Source organism: Doryrhamphus excisus, chromosome 22 (assembly GCF_030265055.1).
Source record: "Doryrhamphus excisus isolate RoL2022-K1 chromosome 22, RoL_Dexc_1.0, whole genome shotgun sequence".
NCBI classification, from domain to species: Eukaryota; Metazoa; Chordata; class Actinopteri; order Syngnathiformes; family Syngnathidae; genus Doryrhamphus; species Doryrhamphus excisus.
This window is the reverse complement of record NC_080487.1, coordinates 2,731,824-2,751,788: the sequence shown is the minus strand read 5'-3', so window position 1 is coordinate 2,751,788 and position 19,965 is coordinate 2,731,824. Positions and strand designations below refer to the sequence as shown.

Here is a 19,965-nt window from a genome sequence, read left to right as displayed (position 1 = left end):
GTTTCATCTCCAACAATAGGTTTTGTTTGACTTTTTTAAAACTGGTGACATCACTTGTTTTTTATGTGAGGACACGTCCGCATTGTCTGCTGTTGTGTCCATTGAGCTTCCCTCGGCGACCACTTCCTCATTATTCCAAATAAAGACTGGACTTAAAGTTGTCTGACGCACTCATTGACTGACTTTTGTATATTTCATAAAATATAAGTGAACTCCACTTAACTGTCTTAAACTAAGCAAACCGAGTACGAGCATCCGATGTTGTTGTTGTTGTGTGTTACTGCTTTTTGTTCTCTTTTCTAACTAACACTTAAATGTCCTCCCCTCTCATTACAGCACGTCCATCACCGAGTACACCCCTCCGCTATTTTATGAGGAACTGTGAGAATATATTAATACCACATGGCCGTGCGGCAATTTAAAGTAAACACAACGACAGCGCTCCATAGGTTGCTGCTATACTGTATACTGTATATACTTCATATATAGTAGTGTGTAGTATTTGTGTGTGGCGTTACCGATGTGCTAAATTTCCTGACCACAGTCGGTTGGATTCCATCACAATGAAGCGCCGCTTTTAACCAAATTGGAGTCAGTTATTTGAGATTCCCTACACATGGGACTCATTTTGCTGTCAGGGGGTGCCATTAAATTATAGTATAATATGAAGAAGGTGCAATATGATGGCGTAGCTAAAAATGTTCTGGGAATCGGAGGAACTGAGGTGTTTTCAGTGTTGCGGCACTTTGAGGTATCAGAGTACCGCTATGTTTTTACAATGTGAGTGATGAAAAGGTGTGAGGAGAGAGTACGAGGTTGCCATGGCGCCATTAAGCAACATACATAGCAGACACAACTTAACATGGGCTTTATTGATGATTTCACAACATGGAACTATATCAAATCTATTGAACCTGTGGCTCGAGGGCCAGATACTGTATCGCTGTAACAATAACAATAACATGTATTTATTTAACTTTCACATACATTTTAAAGTAAAACACGACAGAAATCACAGTGTTAAAAATGACATTCAGAATAGAAAACAACATTAAAAATAATTAAGATTGTGATCAGAGACTTGGTAGGATATGACTCTTACTGAAATACATTTTAAAATATGTGGCTTTCTCTTTCCCCGAGGTAATAAATGAAATACGTGTCATTTACTCCTGTAGACCTCCTTGCATTTCCCCCCTGCTGACCGCCATAACGAATATATCGTACTGTATCTATGCAGTCCATCAGCGGTTAACTTTTGATGTGCAAGCAAATACTCGATAATTGCCAGATGATTTTGTTTGAAAAAAATATGCACGACTGCAACTGCAATTGGAGCACTATTGAATTGAAAGGTCATTGGAGGTCACTGAGAGGGAAAACTGAGAAGCAGAGAGGCTCGAATCGCACACACACATGGTTCTTGTTAGATGATTCCCGTTAAGGGCATTGGGGTGATGGAAGAAACTTTACATTTCACAGTTTTAAGGACATTTGAAAAAATGTTTCTCCCCTCAACTTTTATTCATTGCATCTTTAAAACAACTCAGCGTAGAGCTCAAATAAACCTTAGCAAACAATACAGTATACAGAATTTAAATGACATTTCCCTTTTTCGGCCTGTTGTGTTTTTGATTACAGTCATAACAGATTTCAATTAAGTAAATAACCGTAACAAAAATAAAAATCACATTATATTCAGTGCTACACATTTGCTCAACACGCTCATTTAAACACAACCTACACAACTCAAGTGATTAAATGCTCTAATAGAGTATAGTAATATTACAGGAGTGTGGAAATCCCACTTATATCCACACCGGCACTGCTTTTTGTGTTTTGCCGAGAGTGATTCCTTGTTTTTTTTCCTCCTTCATCAAAATGCAGGCATGTTCTTTGACTCCAATTTAGGTTATTTTGCAGCGGAACGGGACGAAACAGGATGGTCCAAGATGGACTCACACATGGCATATTGAATATATGTCACCGGAAAATGTCAATTTTTGCATAAATTTTCGACGTTAATTGAAAAATGTGCTAACTAAGACGTATGCTAACCAAGGTTCGCATACTTAAAACATTTTTTTTTAAATTTAACTAAATGTTAATGTTATCTGTCCCCATTGTTACTTTGTCCTCCATTTTTACAACCAAAATGTTTGCTATCTATAAAATATCTATTTTGACTACTCCTGAAATCCCCAAAACATCCAGAAGAAGCAGAATTACAGGTTTTGTAATTTATTAATTTGTTAACTATGATTGGGTAATAAAAGTGGAAGGCCTTTTCTGCATCGAGCACACTATTACAGTATACAGTGGAAGTAGTGTAGTGTGTAACGTAGTGTACTGATGGAGGAGGGAGGAGGAATTTGCTGCATAGGTTTCAAGTTCAGCGGTGCTCCTTTTCCATGCCTCGATCCAACGACCATGAAATGGAAATAAGAGACTTTACGCTGTCAACATCAGCACTGAGCTACTATCACAAATGATTTGAGGTACTTGAGAAATAACCCAAAAAATACTGCAGTTTGTTTGGCTGCAGATGTACAACACTTTTAACCTTTTGCAGTATTTTGTTTACCACACACACACACGCAGCTGAACGCTTGCACCGATGCATTTATCAGCGTGTGCATGTGTCACTGATAAATTGGCTGTTAAGCTGATGTTGGCGCGACATGAAAGTGTCTTGCAAACTTGATCATAGGGTGGCTGGGAGGGAGGGAGGGAGGGGGGGTCTGAGGGTAAGTCGCTACTCTAATATCAACTCTCTTGAGTTGTGGTGACTGTAAATTATAGTCTGACACTCAAAAAACAGACTTAGCACAGATGTTGTGAGGCAAGATAAGGCGGGGAAATACACTGAAAGCTAATCACACGGCAGATTATGTTGGGTCACATTTGTGTGTGTTTATTGCCTCACTGAAAAGCTAACTTGACAATAAACTTGAATCGGAAAAACGTTATTTTGTAGTAAATCCCACACTTCACCACCAGTCAAAGTTCATGATATGTACAATTTCATCACATCCATTAGAATACAAATATGAAAGACTATAAATAAACAAGCATATTTACATACTGTAAATTTTCATAACTGCTGTTCCCCGAAAAGAATCTGAGCATACACTGTGCCGTTCCGCGATGTCTTTGCTTCCGGGATGGGCTTCATCAGATCCAGTTCTGCATAGGTCAGATTCTCCTCCACTATCTTCGGCTGGCGTTGCGAGGACAGAAGAGCAAGAGGAAACACGGAGGAGGAGGACACAGAAGAAAAAAATAAAGGGTAAGGATGGAGGGATGTGATCCAAATAAAATTGTATGAAAAAATCCAAACGTTTCATTTTCTAGAGGTGCATGGCAACTACTGAACGAAACAAACCTGACAGTGTTCCAGTCATTTGGCATCCATAATATAATCATAGTAAAAAAGGGAAATATGTGTACTCACCAAAAGTACTTTCCTTGGTTGTGGTTTTAAAAGTTTTGGTTTCCTTTTGTCTCCAATGGGAACTGCAGAGTTAAAATAAAGATGAATGTGGTTTTGTAAATAGAAACCAGAGCAGCAAATATGATGTATGCACAGTACAATAGAATGTGGCTTTGCAAAAAAGCAACAATCAGCATTTGTAGTTCAGAAAAACATGAACTCATTTTTTTTAATATGGAGTTTCAGATCAATGTTTGAAATGTGGGAATGGATCAACACAAAGACAGAAGTCATAGATTACATTCCAGCAGCTAATTACCAAGTACAACCGAGATATGGTTTGAACGGATTGAGAATGTTCCGTGGACAATGCCATCGCCCAAGGTTATCCCAAGGTAGGTTTCCTTTTCATTCCAGAGCAGAAAACTGAAGTTGGAAAAAGTAAAAAAAAAAAAAAATAAACAAAAAGCTAACCCCTTACCGTTTTTCCCAAAAATCAACACCAAATTTTCTGCATTTTTGGGGTCCTGCCGGCACCCCCAATGAGGGTGTGGGAGGTATCCGCTTTATTAAAGAGCAGAAAACTGCAGTTGAAAAAAGTTGGGGAAAAAATGGAAAATGAGTTTTTCCCAAAAATGGACACCTGGAAAAAACACATTTTTTGCATTTTTTCGGTCCTGCCAGGACCCCCAGTGAGGGTGTGGGAGGTTTCCGCTTCATTCCACAGCAGAAAACATTTGAAATTTGAAAAAAGTTGCCCAAAAAAAAACGGAAGGCTAACCCCTTACCGTTTTTCTCAAAAATCGGCACCTGGAAAAAAACTAATTTTCTGCATTTTTATGGTCCTGCCGGGACCTCCAGAAAGGGTGTGGGAGGTTTCCACTTCATTCCACAGCAGAAAACTGCATTTGAAAAAAGTTGAAAAAAAAACAAAAACAGAAGGCTAACCCCTTACCATTTTTCCCAAAAATCCACACCTCAAAAAAGTGGTGTTTATCTGAATTTCTGGGTCCTAACAGCACCCCCAATGAGGGAGTGGGAGTTTCCGCTTTATTAAAGAGCAGAAAACTGCAGTTGAAAAATGTTGAAAAAAAACAAAAAACGAAAGGCTAACCCCTTACTATTTTTCCCAAAAATGGACACCTGGAAAAAACTCATTTTCTGCATTTTTGTGGTCCTGCCGGGACCTCCAGAGAGGGTGTGGGAGGTTTCCACTTCATTCTACAGCAGAAAACTGCATTTGAAAAAAGTTGCCAAAAAAAAAAACGGAAGGCTAACCCCTTACTGTTTTTTCCAAAAATGGACACCTGGAAAAAAACTAATTTTCTGCAGTTTTCTTGTCCTGACGGGACTCCCAGTGAGGGTGTGGGTGGTTTCCACTTCATTCCACAGCAGAAAACTGCATTTGAAAAAAGTTGCCAAAAAAAAAAAAAAACGGAAGGCTAACCCCTTACCATTTTCCCAAAAATCCAAACCTCAAAAAAGTGGTGTTTGTCTGCATTTCTGGGTCCTAACAGCACCCCCGATGAGGGTGTGGGAGGTTTTCACTTAATTCTAGAGCAGAAAACTGCAGTTGAAAAACGTAAAAAACAAAACAAAACGGAAGGTTAACCCCTTACTGTTTTTCCCAAAAATGGACACCTGGAAAAAACTCATTTTCTGCATTTTTGTGGTCCTGCCGGGACCTCCAGAGAGGGCGTGGGAGGTTTCCACTTCATTCTACAGCAGAAAACTGCATTTGAAAAAAGTTGCCAAAAAAAAAAAACGGAAGGCTAACCCCTGACTGTTTTTTCCAAAAATGGACACCTGGAAAAAAACTAATTTTCTGCATTTTTGTGGTCCTTCCGGGACCTCCAGAGAGGGTGTGGGAGGTTTCCACTTCATTCTACAGCAGAAAACTGCATTTGAAAAAAGTTGCCAAAAAAAAAAACGGAAGGCTAACCCCTTACTGTTTTTTCCAAAAATGGACACCTGGAAAAAAACTAATTTTCTGCATTTTTGTGGTCCTGCCGGGACATCCAGAGAGGGTGTGGGAGGTTTCCACTTCATTCTACACCAGAAAACTGCATTTGAAAAAAGTTGCCAAAAAAAAAAAAACGGAAGGCTAACCCCTTACCATTTTTCTTAAAAATCGGCACCTGGAAAAAAACTCATTTTCTGCAGTTTTCTTGTCCTGACGGGACTCCCAGTGAGGGTGTGGGTGGTTTCCACTTCATTCCACAGCAGAAAACTGCATTTGAAAAAAGTTGAAAAAAACAAAAAAAGAAGGCTAACCCCTTACCATTTTTCCCAAAAATCCACACCTCAAAAAAGTGGTGTTTATCTGCATTTCTGGGTACTAACGGCACCCCCAATGAGGGTGTGGGAGGTTTTCGCTTAATTCTAGAGCAGAAAACTGCAGTTGAAAAAAGTAAAAAACAAAACAAAACGGAAGGTTAACCCCTTACTGTTTTTCCCAAAAATGGACACCTGGAAAAAAACTCATTTTCTGCTGTTTTCTTGTCCTGACGGGACTCCCAGTGAGGGTGTGGGTGGTTTCCACTTCATTCCACAGCAGAAAACTGCATTTGAAAAAAGTTGCCAAAAAAAAAAAAACGGAAGGCTAACCCCTTACCATTTTCCCAAAAATCCAAACCTCAAAAAAGTGGTGTTTGTCTGCATTTCTGGGTCCTAACAGCACCCCCGATGAGGGAGTGGGAGTTTCCGCTTTATTAAAGAGCAGAAAACTGCAGTTGAAAAATGTTGAAAAAAAAAAAAAACGGAAGGCTAACCCCTTACTGTTTTTTCCAAAAATGGACCCCTGGAAAAAAACTAATTTTCTGCATTTTTGTGGTCCTGCCGGGACATCCAGAGAGGGTGTGGGAGGTTTCCACTTCATTCTACACCAGAAAACTGCATTTGAAAAAAGTTGAAAAAAACAAAAAAAGAAGGCTAACCCCTTACCATTTTTCCCAAAAATCCACACCTCAAAAAAGTGGTGTTTATCTGCATTTCTGGGTACTAACGGCACCCCCAATGAGGGTGTGGGAGGTTTTCGCTTAATTCTAGAGCAGAAAACTGCAGTTGAAAAAAGTAAAAAACAAAACAAAACGGAAGGTTAACCCCTTACTGTTTTTCCCAAAAATGGACACCTGGAAAAAACTCATTTTCTGCATTTTTGTGGTCCTGCCGGGACCTCCAGAGAGGGCGTGGGAGGTTTCCACTTCATTCTACAGCAGAAAACTGCATTTGAAAAAAGTTGCCAAAAAAAAAAAACAGAAGGCTAACCCCTTACTGTTTTTTCCAAAAATGGACACCTGGAAAAAAACTAATTTTCTGCATTTTTGTGGTCCTTCCGGGACCTCCAGAGAGGGTGTGGGAGGTTTCCACTTCATTCTACACCAGAAAACTGCATTTGAAAAAAGTTGCCAAAAAAAACAAAAAAAAAAAATGCAAGGCTAACCCCTTACCGTTTTTCTCAAAAATTGGCACCTGGAAAAAAACTCATTTTCTGCTGTTTTTTTGTCCTGACGGGACTCCCAGTGAGGGTGTGGGTGGTTTCCACTTCATTCCACAGCAGAAAACTGCATTTGAAAAATGTTGAAAAAAAAACAAAAAATGGAAGGCTAACCCCTTACCATTTTCCCAAAAATCCAAACCTCAAAAAAGTGGTGTTTGTCTGCATTTCTGGGTCCTAACAGCACCCCCGATGAGGGAGTGGGAGTTTCCGCTTTATTAAAGAGCAGAAAACTGCAGTTGAAAAATGTTGAAAAAAAACAAAAAACGGAAGGCTAACCCCTTACTGTTTTTTCCAAAAATGGACACCTGGAAAAAAACTAATTTTCTGCATTTTTGTGGTCCTTCCCGGACCTCCAGAGAGGGTGTGGGAGGTTTCCACTTCATTCTACACCAGAAAACTGCAGTTGAAAAATGTTGAAAAAAAAAAAAAAAAAAAAACGGAAGGCTAACCCCTTACTGTTTTTTCCAAAAATGGACACCTGGAAAAAAACTAATTTTCTGCATTTTTGTGGTCCTTCCGGGACCTCCAGAGAGGGTGTGGGAGGTTTCCACTTCATTCTACACCAGAAAACTGCATTTGAAAAAAGTTGCCAAAAAAAACAAAAAAAAAAAATGCAAGGCTAACCCCTTACCGTTTTTCTCAAAAATCGGCACCTGGAAAAAAACTCATTTTCTGCAGTTTTTTTGTCCTGACGGGACTCCCAGTGAGGGTGTGGGTGGTTTCCACTTCATTCCACAGCAGAAAACTGCATTTGAAAAATGTTGAAAAAAAAACAAAAAATGGAAGGCTAACCCCTTACCATTTTCCCAAAAATCCAAACCTCAAAAAAGTGGTGTTTGTCTGCATTTCTGGGTCCTAACAGCACCCCCGATGAGGGAGTGGGAGTTTCCGCTTTATTAAAGAGCAGAAAACTGCAGTTGAAAAATGTTGAAAAAAAACAAAAAACGGAAGGCTAACCCCTTACTGTTTTTTCCAAAAATGGACACCTGGAAAAAAACTAATTTTCTGCATTTTTGTGGTCCTTCCCGGACCTCCAGAGAGGGTGTGGGAGGTTTCCACTTCATTCTACACCAGAAAACTGCAGTTGAAAAATGTTGAAAAAAAAAAAAACAAAAAAACGGAAGGCTAACCCCTTACCATTTTTCTTAAAAATCGGCACCTGGAAAAAAACTAATTTTCTGCAGTTTTCTTGTCCTGACGGGACTCCCAGTGAGGGTGTGGGTGGTTTCCACTTCATTCCACAGCAGAAAACTGCATTTGAAAAAAGTTGAAAAAAACAAAAAAAGAAGGCTAACCCCTTACCATTTTTCCCAAAAATCCACACCTCAAAAAAGTGGTGTTTATCTGCATTTCTGGGTACTAACGGCACCCCCAATGAGGGTGTGGGAGGTTTTCGCTTAATTCTAGAGCAGAAAACTGCAGTTGAAAAAAGTAAAAAACAAAACAAAACGGAAGGTTAACCCCTTACTGTTTTTCCCAAAAATGGACACCTGGAAAAAACTCATTTTCTGCATTTTTGTGGTCCTGCCGGGACCTCCAGAGAGGGCGTGGGAGGTTTCCACTTCATTCTACAGCAGAAAACTGCATTTAAAAAAAGTTGCCAAAAAAAAAAAAAACGGAAGGCTAACCCCTTACTGTTTTTTCCAAAAATGGACACCTGGAAAAAAACTAATTTTCTGCATTTTTGTGGTCCTTCCGCGACCTCCAGAGAGGGTGTGGGAGGTTTCCACTTCATTCTACACCAGAAAACTGCATTTGAAAAATGTTGAAAAAAAAACAAAAAATGGAAGGCTAACCCCTTACCATTTTCCCAAAAATCCAAACCTCAAAATAGTGGTGTTTGTCTGCATTTCTGGGTCCTAACAGCACCCCCGATGAGGGAGTGGGAGTAACACTAATACTTTTTTTTAGGATCGCTGTGCTCTCACCTTTTGCAGGTATCTCTGGTGGTATTTCCTCTTGGTAATGTTTGCTCTTTTTCTTTCTGTATCTTCGCTCCTTCTTTGGTAGGGCAGGAGATACGCTGAGCACACTGGTGACGGTTTCTCCTGAGCTGCAATCAAATATCAGAGCATAATATGGAATAAATGGATTAAGGGTAGAACTATATTAGAGTTCATATCCTGGTTATTAGAGCAATACAATACACCAATACAACCATACCAAGTAAAACTGAACTAGTATAGCCGATACCAATACTTTGGCAAAGCAAGCAATTTAGAAACTACTTATCAGTTGTCTGTGCAACAAAGGTATTTTCCACCAAATGCAATTCAATATTGCACAATTTAAGGCACAAATTCTGCTGTTTCTATGGTATTGTGTGAATAAATCAGCATTAAGTCTTACCTATTTTGAGAACTTTTAACCAGGTGGTAATTATCTGCAAAGAAACAGTGAAGAGACAAGAGTCAGTTTTTTTTAGTTGGTAAAGAAGATGCAAGAGGAGGAGGAAAGAAACAGACAAAACATGGTACAGGTCAATAGTGAGTTTCATTTGTGTGGTCGGACCTTTTAACCGCTGCTTCCTCTGTATGTACTGGCAGGTTACCGTCATTGTGAACAGACACATGCACAGCAGGCCCACTGAGCAAATCAGCACAGCACAAAGATAAACATCTGGAAGAAAAAAAATATATATATATTTCTGTGTTTACATTGACATAGCGTATCCTTTGGGCTGGGCTATTTTTGCCTACCGTTGCCAACAATAAATATGACGACTTACCTTCAAACAAGCTCCACAGGCTTTCCTTTTTGGCCTTGGTAGCCGGAAACACATGTACTGTACAAGAATAAAAAAAGACACAGAGTAAGAAAAGAAACATGTAAAGTCTATAGCGGCAACTGTGGCTTCCTCTCCTGCCAGACTAAATTCACTGTTAAAACAAAGCTAAACTTAGCAGCGCAGCTACTTGTCAGCTCATCTTCATGTTGAAAAGTGCATATATTACTGTATTATCAATTATGCAAATGTACTTGATTGAGTAAATTGGATACACCGTTTTGTTTTTAAAGATACTTTAGGGGATATATCCCAATTTGGTGCAATTTGGTACTGTAGAGACTGAACTTAAAACTGAAACCAGCAAGAAAATGCATCCAAGAGTCAAATTGATACATATTGGCAGGTCTGCACTAATGGACCTGTCAAATAATGACTATCAATATCAAGAATATCAATAAACACCCAAAATAATGCAGAATGCCAGGAAAGTGATGGTAGAAGGAATCACACAATCCTTTTTTCCCAATGTGAATTTCATTGGAATCATTTGTATTAACATGCAGACCACAGCAACTTTTCTGAAATATATTTCATGTACAGTATATTCATCCATATGGAGATTCAGACCAGTGCTGTAGAAACTTTCACAGTGACATCACTTTTGTATATGATCATATAAGATGATCTCATGTAGTGCTTTGTTCCAAGCATAACAAACAAATAGTGCGTGATGCCATAAAGCCAATGTTGCATGAGTGGCCACTGCAATTATAAGTATATGATATCGATATTTCTGTTATAACCAACATGACAAGGGCTAAAATATCACAGAAGAAACACATATTTCATCATCAACTACAATGTTGTAGACCAGTTCCAGAAACCTTAAGGTAGGTCCAGTGCAAAATAGCCGACATTGGGTGAAGTCTTAAGAAGTGACAAAACACATGATGTGTTGGAATGTGATGTCATTCTTTCTGATGTCATTAAATAGTTTTGGGGTGGGGCTAAAGCTTCAGTTTTTGTCAATGAACTTTAGTGTATGTCCTTTCTGTTGCTGGATAACCTTTTAGACCACTCAACTGGGGCAGTCAGGGCTTCCTTTTCCATTACGTATGTAACAGAGTTGTGGCTGAAGACTCCACGCCCTACGTGTCGCTTTGTTTGCAGACCCAATGAATGAATAGTAAATGGCCAGCATCGGGAGAAACTAGTTTCCTTTTCGGCAGAATGGAAGTACAAGGGGACGGACAACACAATGGTCCAATTCGTAAGTACCACCACTAATTGAGGCAAAAACTGTCGTCATGAGTTTCTAACTTCCAACTATGTTTCAGGCCGCCGATTCCAACGACGATTAGGGCGTGGAGCACCAAATGTGGGAGCCCTTCGAGTCAATGTTTGTGTCTCCAACCAAGAGATCACCATTTCCTTTCAGGTGGTGCCGAGGCAGCCTGAAGACACTGACAATGAAAACATTGACAACAACATTATTGCCAACATAGAAGGCAGCGATGGTAATAGCGAAGACATTGACAACAATCCCAGTAGTGACGACACTGATGGAAATATCGAAGACTCTGACGTCAGTAATGAAGACAGTGAAAACAACGATGCCAATATCGAGGACTTTGACGTCAGCAATGAAGACAGTGAAAACAATGAGGCCAATATTGAAGACAATGATAGCGATAATGCTGATGGTGTTTCTGATAATGAAGAAAACGCAAATATTGATGACAGCGATGCCAATATTGGGGAGAATGATGACAATATTGAGGACAATGACGACAATATTGAGGACAATGATGCAAATGTCGAAGACAACGATGACTCCATTGAAGACAATGATGCCAATGTTGACAACGATGACGATATCGAGGACAATGATGCCAATGTTGATGACAATATTGATGACAGCGACAATGATCCCAATAATGAAGACAGCGAGGCAACAACAGAGGAAAGCGACAGCGATGTAACTAGCGTTCAAAGTGAGGATAATGATCACATCGTCATTGAAAACCCAGAATTCAACATTTCGATGGGCGTAATGCCATTTTCACACGGCAATATTACACAGAACATTTTCATAGAATTCCATGGAACGAATACGGACGGTTTTGAAAGTGACAATGAAGAATGACGGCGAAGTCGTGAATAAAATCGAAAAGACTTGTCCGCAAATGTTGACAATATTGAAATGTTTGTGTGGGGGTGTAGTTTAGACTGTGACACGGGAACCAACTCGACGCATATGCATATGTACATGTGGTGCCAATTGTGCATGAATGTGTATCACCCGCAACCGATGACGGAGCCACTCCATAGCAGACATTTTTGTAGTCTTTTAAACATGAAATAAGATGACTGTGTTAATCTATGAAGATGGTGTTTGAATGTTTTAGTTTAAGTACTGAATGTGGCCTTCAGTATTTAAATGCTACAAAAATGCATGCAAGTTGTGTGGCAGGATAGTTATAGCCCCCACTACTAATGCCCCCATGGTTTACATGGGTCTATTACTTTACTCTGTGAGGTTTTTGTGTGACTTTAATGAGCAAAATTTCTACAACTGCCATGATGTCAGTGCATCATTTATTTTCAGGTTCCGAAAGGCTTTGTCAGCATGAGGCTCAACACACTGAAGCAATTAAATGATGGGATGAAGCTGCAGCACAACTACTGTTATGCTCAACTAGAACATGTCCTCTGTTTAGATGCAGACTCAAAAGACCGGGGAACAGAGTTGCAGTTGAAGTGGTGCATATATGAAAGTCCAACCAAACACTGGTAGCATCTGTATGCTAATGTAGGATGGCGTGAATGGGGATTCTGTTTATTCATCATCAACTGAGTCAGTCTTTTTTTGTCATCCTCTTTTCTGTAATCCAAAAGTGTGTGACTTAACAATACCCTCAATTATACAACCAATCTTTTCAGCAACACAAGCCTGCAGTTGTGTGTGATTTGTGTCCCTCTTCTTGCCACTTCCGAAATATGCATTTTCCTCCCATTTTTTGTCCCTTCAGACTGATAACAGAGTACCCAAAGCATTCCAGAAAACGCCCTCGCTAAGCTGCACTTCTACATTACTGTACCTGATCTAAGTTTTTCTCTGCTGTCTTTTTCTTCTAAATCTGCCATGTTTACTTTTGGCTTAGTTAGGTATTTTTTTGTGTGAGTGAATGAGGAAACACCCGGTATCCTGGACATCTGATGTCACTGGACCTGACGGATTCACTGCCCCACACACTCATCTATCCAACTCTGACTTGTGGACCCTCGTTCACTTGTTTATTATACTGAAGTGCTGGCGGTTTATCAGAAGGAAAGCCAATATTGAGCTTCTCTATTGAGAACTGTTGTGTTTAATATAAAATACATCTGCTGGAGTACTCCCCACCCCTTCATAATTCAAAGTGTCCTCTTCTTCGTTGTTCCGTTCTGCTGAGTCGCTCTGCACTCTACAGTGGGTGGAAACTCTTTGACTTGGCCAACATCAACAGCTCATCTTCAGGTCTTTGTGTCTGACCGACCCACACTTGGCCTAGATCACAAAGTCACCCGACAGAGTTACAGCCCAAAACCATCACGTCCACGGAAAATTGTGGTGGCTGAGTAATAGAGTGTTATTTTATCATGCAATCTTTTTTAAAAAGCTGGACTTATTATTTCTAATATGAGTTGACGAGCACCACAGACTTATGGATTTACCTGATACTAAACTAAAATTAAAATGTGTTGTTTTTTTACTATTGATTATTCTGCATCATTTCTCAACAAATTTCAACTTTAAGGAACAAAATGTGCAGCCTGTTCACAATGCATTGCTGGAAACACTGCTCAGGGCCAGCAAGGCTTTCTCTGCTGGCCTACTGACCTACATTTACAATTTAAATACTAGCATTTGTTCTATTAAATTGTATTAAATTATTCCAACAGTCAATTATTGTGTGAATTCTGGCAAGCATTCACACATCTAAGATTCTGCACGACACTTTTCCATTTATTAATATTATTGCACCCGGCTGCACGGTGGTTAGCACGTAGGCCTCACAGCTAGGAAATCTGCGTTCAATTCCACCCTCGGCCATCTCTGTGTGGAGTTTGCATGTTCTCCCTGTGCATGCGTGGTTTTTCTCCGGGTACTCTGGTTTCCGCTCACATTCTAAAAACATGCTAGGTTGAATGTGAGTGTGAATGGTTGTTTGTCTATATGTGCCCTGTGATTGGCTGGCAACCAGTCCAGTGTGTACCCCGCCTCTCGCCCGACGACAGCTGGGATAGGCTCCAGCACCCCCGCCACCCTCGTGAGGATAAGCGGCAGAAAATGAATGAATTTTTGCACCCTTTTTCAACGGTTAACTAGTTTTCATTTAGTAGTGTGTTTTTTCGCTGTATTGCTTTCAGTATTGTGTGTGTGTGTAGGTTTGTGTTGCCAGCTCAAAAGTCACTTAGACTTCCGATGACAATAATAATATACAGTAGAAACCAAAAATACAGTATGTCTTTAAAATTTAACAAATTTGTTGCCATAAGACTAAGAAGCAGACCGAGCAGAAAACAGCAAAAAGTTCGCCTTCTGCAGTACTTTGTTATGAAAATAAAGAGGTTTCTGTCCCACATGTGTCATCCATTCCACCCAGTGAGTCAGAAAAGGAGCACAGAAAGCCCACACTGCTTCTGCTCATACACCAAGTTCATCTACTCGGTCTAAGCCGCAAGTTCTTGCCACGGATGATGCTTTTATACTCAGGCTGGATCGCCACCAATGACATTTCTCCCTCCAAATCAAAAGCAGGAAAATGCATTTAGCTTGCCACTGCAGAAAGGAGGGGTTGCGTTTTTGCTTGCAACTAGATCTCTTCTGCTTAGTTGACTTACCTACATGTGTCTGCGTGATGTAGCAATATTTGGTAGAGGCGGTAATACACATGGCACATAGTCAAAGTCATCTTTATGGCTCTTTGCTGATGGGGGCAGATTTAACACTGTGTTCTGCTTAAACCTCAAACAGCTTGATCACATATGGGAGCCGTTTAAAACATCTGCAGGTCCATAGAACATCTCTGTAGACCGACCTGTGTAAAAATGTGGTTTCACTTTTATCAAAACATTTGACAGTGCTTCTGTTGTGGTAACAGAAATAGCTGTCAAGTCTCCGCCCTGCATAATTAACACGGTGAAGTCATTCTGTACCAAACTCACCACGGCTACTGGCTTCTCTTTGTAAGAATGAATAGTAGTGGAACTATCATCCTGCCACATCAGTCATTTGAAAAACAATCATATTTATATGTCATTAGTTTTACACTTTAAAATACTGTAGCGAGACCACTGATTTAGACAAGAATAACAAAAAGTAGTGGACTTATCATAGATCCCATTTAATCTTGTGACCCACCAGTCCGTGTAATTTACCTTATACATATTTTATGTTTAATGCAGAGCTGTGACTCAACTCACGGCCCATCGGACGACACCCCAGACCGCTAGCCATCAAGTCAAAAGCCTGACCTGTCAACTCATCGTCCAGCGTGGCCCTTAATGCATCAGGGCGTTAGGTTTACCCAAGTACTTTCAACACAGTCACACCAGATGGCATCCGTTACACTCACCTCTTAGTTCAGTTGTAGCTGTACAGTTGGACGACGCCTTCCAGCGATCCTGGTGCTTTTTAAACTCCTGAACTCGACATATGTAAAGACCTCTGTCACCCTCTGACACGTTCAAGATCAACAAGTCAAAGATCTTGCCCTGCTTCACCACCGTCAGCTTCATCTTCGGCCACGAGAAACTCTTTGTGTAGTTCCCATAGAAACGGGCCTTTCTCATGTTGACACGAGCGATGAGGAGTTCGTCGTCTGCCGTGTCTGTGCCCGCCGGTAGGAAAGTCCATTTCACTACAGGTAACGCGGCATTGCGGCGCCGCTGAGAAACTACGCATTTGAGTGTGATGTTTTGACCCTCCTGGGCCACTGTGAAGGGGGAAGGGGTGATGGTGACGTTTATGGTGGAACACAAATCTGTGGAAGCAGGTGAAACACGATATATTAGAGATAACTTAGTTTCAGTTACATTTGGTGACAATCGTCTGTCTTAAAGGGGATCTTTTATGCTTTTTCCACTTTTCTGACCAATAAATGTTGTTAGAATGTTGTTTTCTCGTGTTAAACGATGCCAAAGTTAAAGATAAAGGGGTTTCTGCATTTGGAAGTAAGCCCTGAAAGAAGTTTGGGATGGATCTGAACACTCGGTCTCAGAGAGTTTTTTCTAATACCGGTTCACTGTGATGTCATAGTGAGCCGGACTTCCTTATATGGCCGTGCTCAGCTACAAGCTGTACCAGTTTGTGTTAGCTGTGCAAACTGAGTGGGACCAATCACAGTGAAGTAGGCGTACCCAGACGTGGGCCGTAGGTGGAATAAATTAAATGGGAATCCAAGGAAATACAGCTGGAATAGGTGCAGATTCTGGAAGATCTAGAAAGCTTTCTGTGCGGGTTATTGTGTGTAGCTGCTCTATAGGAGTCCACAGTTCAATATAAAGGGCAGAGAATAAGCATAATAGATCCCCTTTAAAATAGGACTTTTAAGTAAACAAAATTATCTATACATTAATAAAGGTATTAATAAAACAATATGTCTATTAGTGTGGCTTGCAATAATGAAGAACCTTACGTCTTTGCATGTGATAACTACCGTAGCGATTTATGTATGTCACATTTCAAAATACAGACTTTGCATGACATTCAAAGTACATGCATTACCAGTTTTAACAGAAGGAACAAAAGGAAAGTACTTTGGTTTATCACAAACACACACGTTCCTGTTACAGATGCAACTAGCAGGAGTACAGAAATAACCTTAGAAGTCATAAGATTCTGAATTTCTCCCTCCTCCCCAGATGTGTTTCCTTTGGTGACATCCTTTCTGATAGAGCAAAACAATCATTGTTTCCTACCTCCCAACAGCGCTTGAATGAGGAGAGCAAAGACCACAGAGGAGATCATTTTCCACGACTGCAGCCTCCATAAAGTCAATGGTTGTGAGCAAAATCAGCCCAAAGTTTCCTCCGCCTTCTTTGCCCACTTTTCCTCCCTCCAACAGGGCAGTGTAATAGGAAACACTGCACACTGTTTCTTCAAGAACCTCCCCTTGCCCTCCCTCTTGGTGTCTCACACACTGACACACAAACACACACACACACACTATTTGCATCTGGCAAATGAGTGGGGAAACGTGAGTTCCTGCGTTTAGGATGGAGGGCGGCAAGCAGCAATGTGGTGGAGGGTGACGCCGAGAAAATCACACTTCCAGCTGTGGAGAGACCTCAAGTCAGGGCTTTTATTGAAGCACACATACATTTTGACAAGGGAGTGGGTGGCGAGGGGTGGATTAGTTTGTGTTTGCGTGTGGCCATACAGATCTGTTCATACAGATGAATTCTGCATTAAATGTTGCTTAACCTGAGCTAAACTGGTGTGGTGATTTAATTTAAATATTGTGCATGTAAGCCTTTACATCTTCCATTGTGTTTCTATATCATAATAGGGTCTCTATACTGCATTTTTGGAGTCTTGGCAGACATTTTATTGAACAGGGTTCAATAAAAATCATATAGCATATATATGATATTATATATTTTGTTTCACATTTTTGTGCTATTTATGTTTTTTATTAATGAATAAACTGTCAATGTTGCTGATTTTTCCATACTGTATTCTTATTCTGCACGGTAGACGGGTTAGCATGTTGGCCACACTGTTCGATTCCCCATCTGGGCATCTTTATGTGGAGTTTCGTTTTCTCCGGGTACTCCGGTTTCCTCCCACATTCCAAAAACGTGCATTTTAGGTTCATTAGCAGTCTAAATTGTCCATGATTGTCCAAATGCAATCACTTTTTAGTCCATCACGGCTTTCCAGGAGTAATACTGCCCCCATGTGGGAGATATTAATATTTTTGTCAGTGCTTGGGCCTTGCCTTGCTAAATCATGAGCGTGTAGTATATGTGTCAGTAGAGCATCTGGACGGCAAGACACAAATAGACATGGGTCTGGTCTGGCCGGTTTCTGGTTCATGTTTATTCTGATTTTAGAATAATAAACATATCTGGTGACTTGTCGTTTAAGCACATGCGTGTAACGTGTCTCAAGAATTGAATAAAACATCGAGAGTCATCATGGAGTTATGCAATGAGGTGTGAGGTGTCATGTGCAGCAAAACGTGAGCAAACAATATGACCCGGTTGACCTCTGACTCAGATGCCACGCTTGTCAGGTACACATCATGCTGTCAATCAAGCTGCTCTGACCTTTTTAACATTGCATGTCATTGGAAACCTCCGGCACTGGATGCTGTAGTTTGGTTGTTGGAGAGGCGAGCAAGGCCCCCACCGTAGCGCGGTCACTGTTGCCACAAGCTGGAACAAATATTAATGGAAAATGGAGAAAGAAAAGAGTATTTAGATTGGTAAAGTTAGCTTCAAAGCCCTGGTAGATGGCTCTAGTAGCAAGACCAAAGTTATTTGTATCTACTGTGGCTGTGTTTCACTTATCACGGATTACGTGGCCTGCCAGAGACTGGAGCAGTGCAGGTATTGTTTTTATTGTCATATACAGTGCTACCTTGGCATAAGAGTGGCCCAACTAACCATTGGTTTTCACATTTTTACGTCTCTCTGATGATGTTGGAATTGAACTGCCAGCTAAATTGGAGTTCCAGCTGCTATTGATGGGCTGAAGTCCAGTGTTTTGCTAGCGTTAGCGATTTAGCATCGTACTACCACAATCATGCACATTAGCACTCCAAGACATCAAATCTTACCTTTATGCATTCCCACATAATATCAGCATTCGGGAGTAAGTATGAGGTGAAAGAAAAAGTGAGAAAATACATCCAAATGTATCCATACAGCCATCTTTGCATCGGAGAACGGTGCATCGGTGCATTCAATGACTATCAAAAAAGTAGGACAAATCGTTTAAACATTCAAAAACTGTGGAAATAGTCAGAGTATTGTAATAAAATAATATTTACTGTAATAAATGATTAATTTCTATGTATTTCAATGAAAGAGAAATTATAGATAAAATCTTATTTCCATCTGCAATTCAATGTGATTAATTGTGAGTTGACTATGGGTAAAAAAAATGCAATTAATTGCGATTAAACATTTTAATCGATTGACAGTCCTAGTAAATATATAGTAAAAATGTAATTGGAGTTCACCACAAAACAAACAACTTAACCAAAGTACACCAATCGATCATCGGATATATTTCATGCAATTTCATGCAATTCCTAGAAAGGAAAACAACCCGCAGACATGAAGCAACATCTTACAAATAAACATTGCATCATTGATGTCATGTTGTAATATAATGTGTGTTTATGAGTGGACACATAGTTTCACATTACTTTCTGTGAAAGGGGATGAAATTTGAACCCTGAACATCCAAGCAACATCAGTACATTGACAAAGCAATAGTTATCAACTACGCACGCGTATGTCACAACATTAGGTATAAGCTAAGTACTAAAATGTGATAACAATGGTTGCTAAAACATGTGGTGGGTGTAAATAATATATTAATATGTACATCTTTGCAATAAATAAGGTGGAACTACAACTGCTGTGCTTTCTCTTTGGTGTTACCAGGTCACAAAACCGGTAGCTACACACACAGACAGGAAGGACATTATGAAACCGAGTGTTATTTACACTTCCTGTCAATATCAAGTGTTTATAAAGACCATGAACACGGACACAACAACCCATTTAAATAAAAACACAGGTCAGCAATAGTTCACATGCTTATTTTAGACCTAGCATGACCAGACTCCTCCCTGGCCAGACTCCTATTGACAGGTCGACCTTCTTAATATCAATTCATAAAACAAATCATGCATTGTGCAAGGTTGCAAGTATTCGGCAGTTTCTATGGTGGTATGGGTGAGCGAAAATTATGAATAAGGTCTGATGGCAAAAATTACCAATTTTCTGACGGGTCGATGGTTTGTGAAATCGCATTTTTTCTAGTTCACCTCACAGCACACGTCACTAGGGTCGCAGGGGTATGTTGGAGCCTATCCCGGCTGACAAGAGGTGGAGTGCACCTTGCCAATCACGGGGCACATATCAACAAAGTATTATACGTATGGACAATTTGGAGACGCCAATTAACAACATAGTGAGTCAGTATTATGGATCTAATATGTTCATTATTTTAATTAACTAACCTAACTGTTACTATTTACTGTCAAAGGGGCATGAATGACCTCTTTTATGAAGATACAG

General features: G+C 40.2%; 1 protein-coding gene across 1 annotated transcript; it reads right to left on the bottom strand.

Moving 5' to 3' along the window:
- Positions 1 to 879: 879 nt before the first annotated feature.
- Positions 880 to 18,601, bottom strand: vstm4b (V-set and transmembrane domain containing 4b). Its single transcript, XM_058061691.1, has 10 exons — positions 18,492 to 18,601; positions 17,980 to 18,087; positions 16,627 to 16,982; positions 15,282 to 15,689; positions 9,661 to 9,717; positions 9,444 to 9,551; positions 9,282 to 9,315; positions 8,861 to 8,985; positions 3,455 to 3,516; positions 880 to 3,220 (listed from the first exon to the last, which is right to left on the bottom strand). The coding sequence occupies exons 3-10, from the start codon at positions 16,673 to 16,675 to the stop codon at positions 3,095 to 3,097; spliced, it is 969 nt and encodes a 322-aa protein (XP_057917674.1). The 5' UTR covers positions 16,676 to 16,982; positions 17,980 to 18,087; positions 18,492 to 18,601; the 3' UTR covers positions 880 to 3,094.
- Positions 18,602 to 19,965: the final 1,364 nt, after the last annotated feature.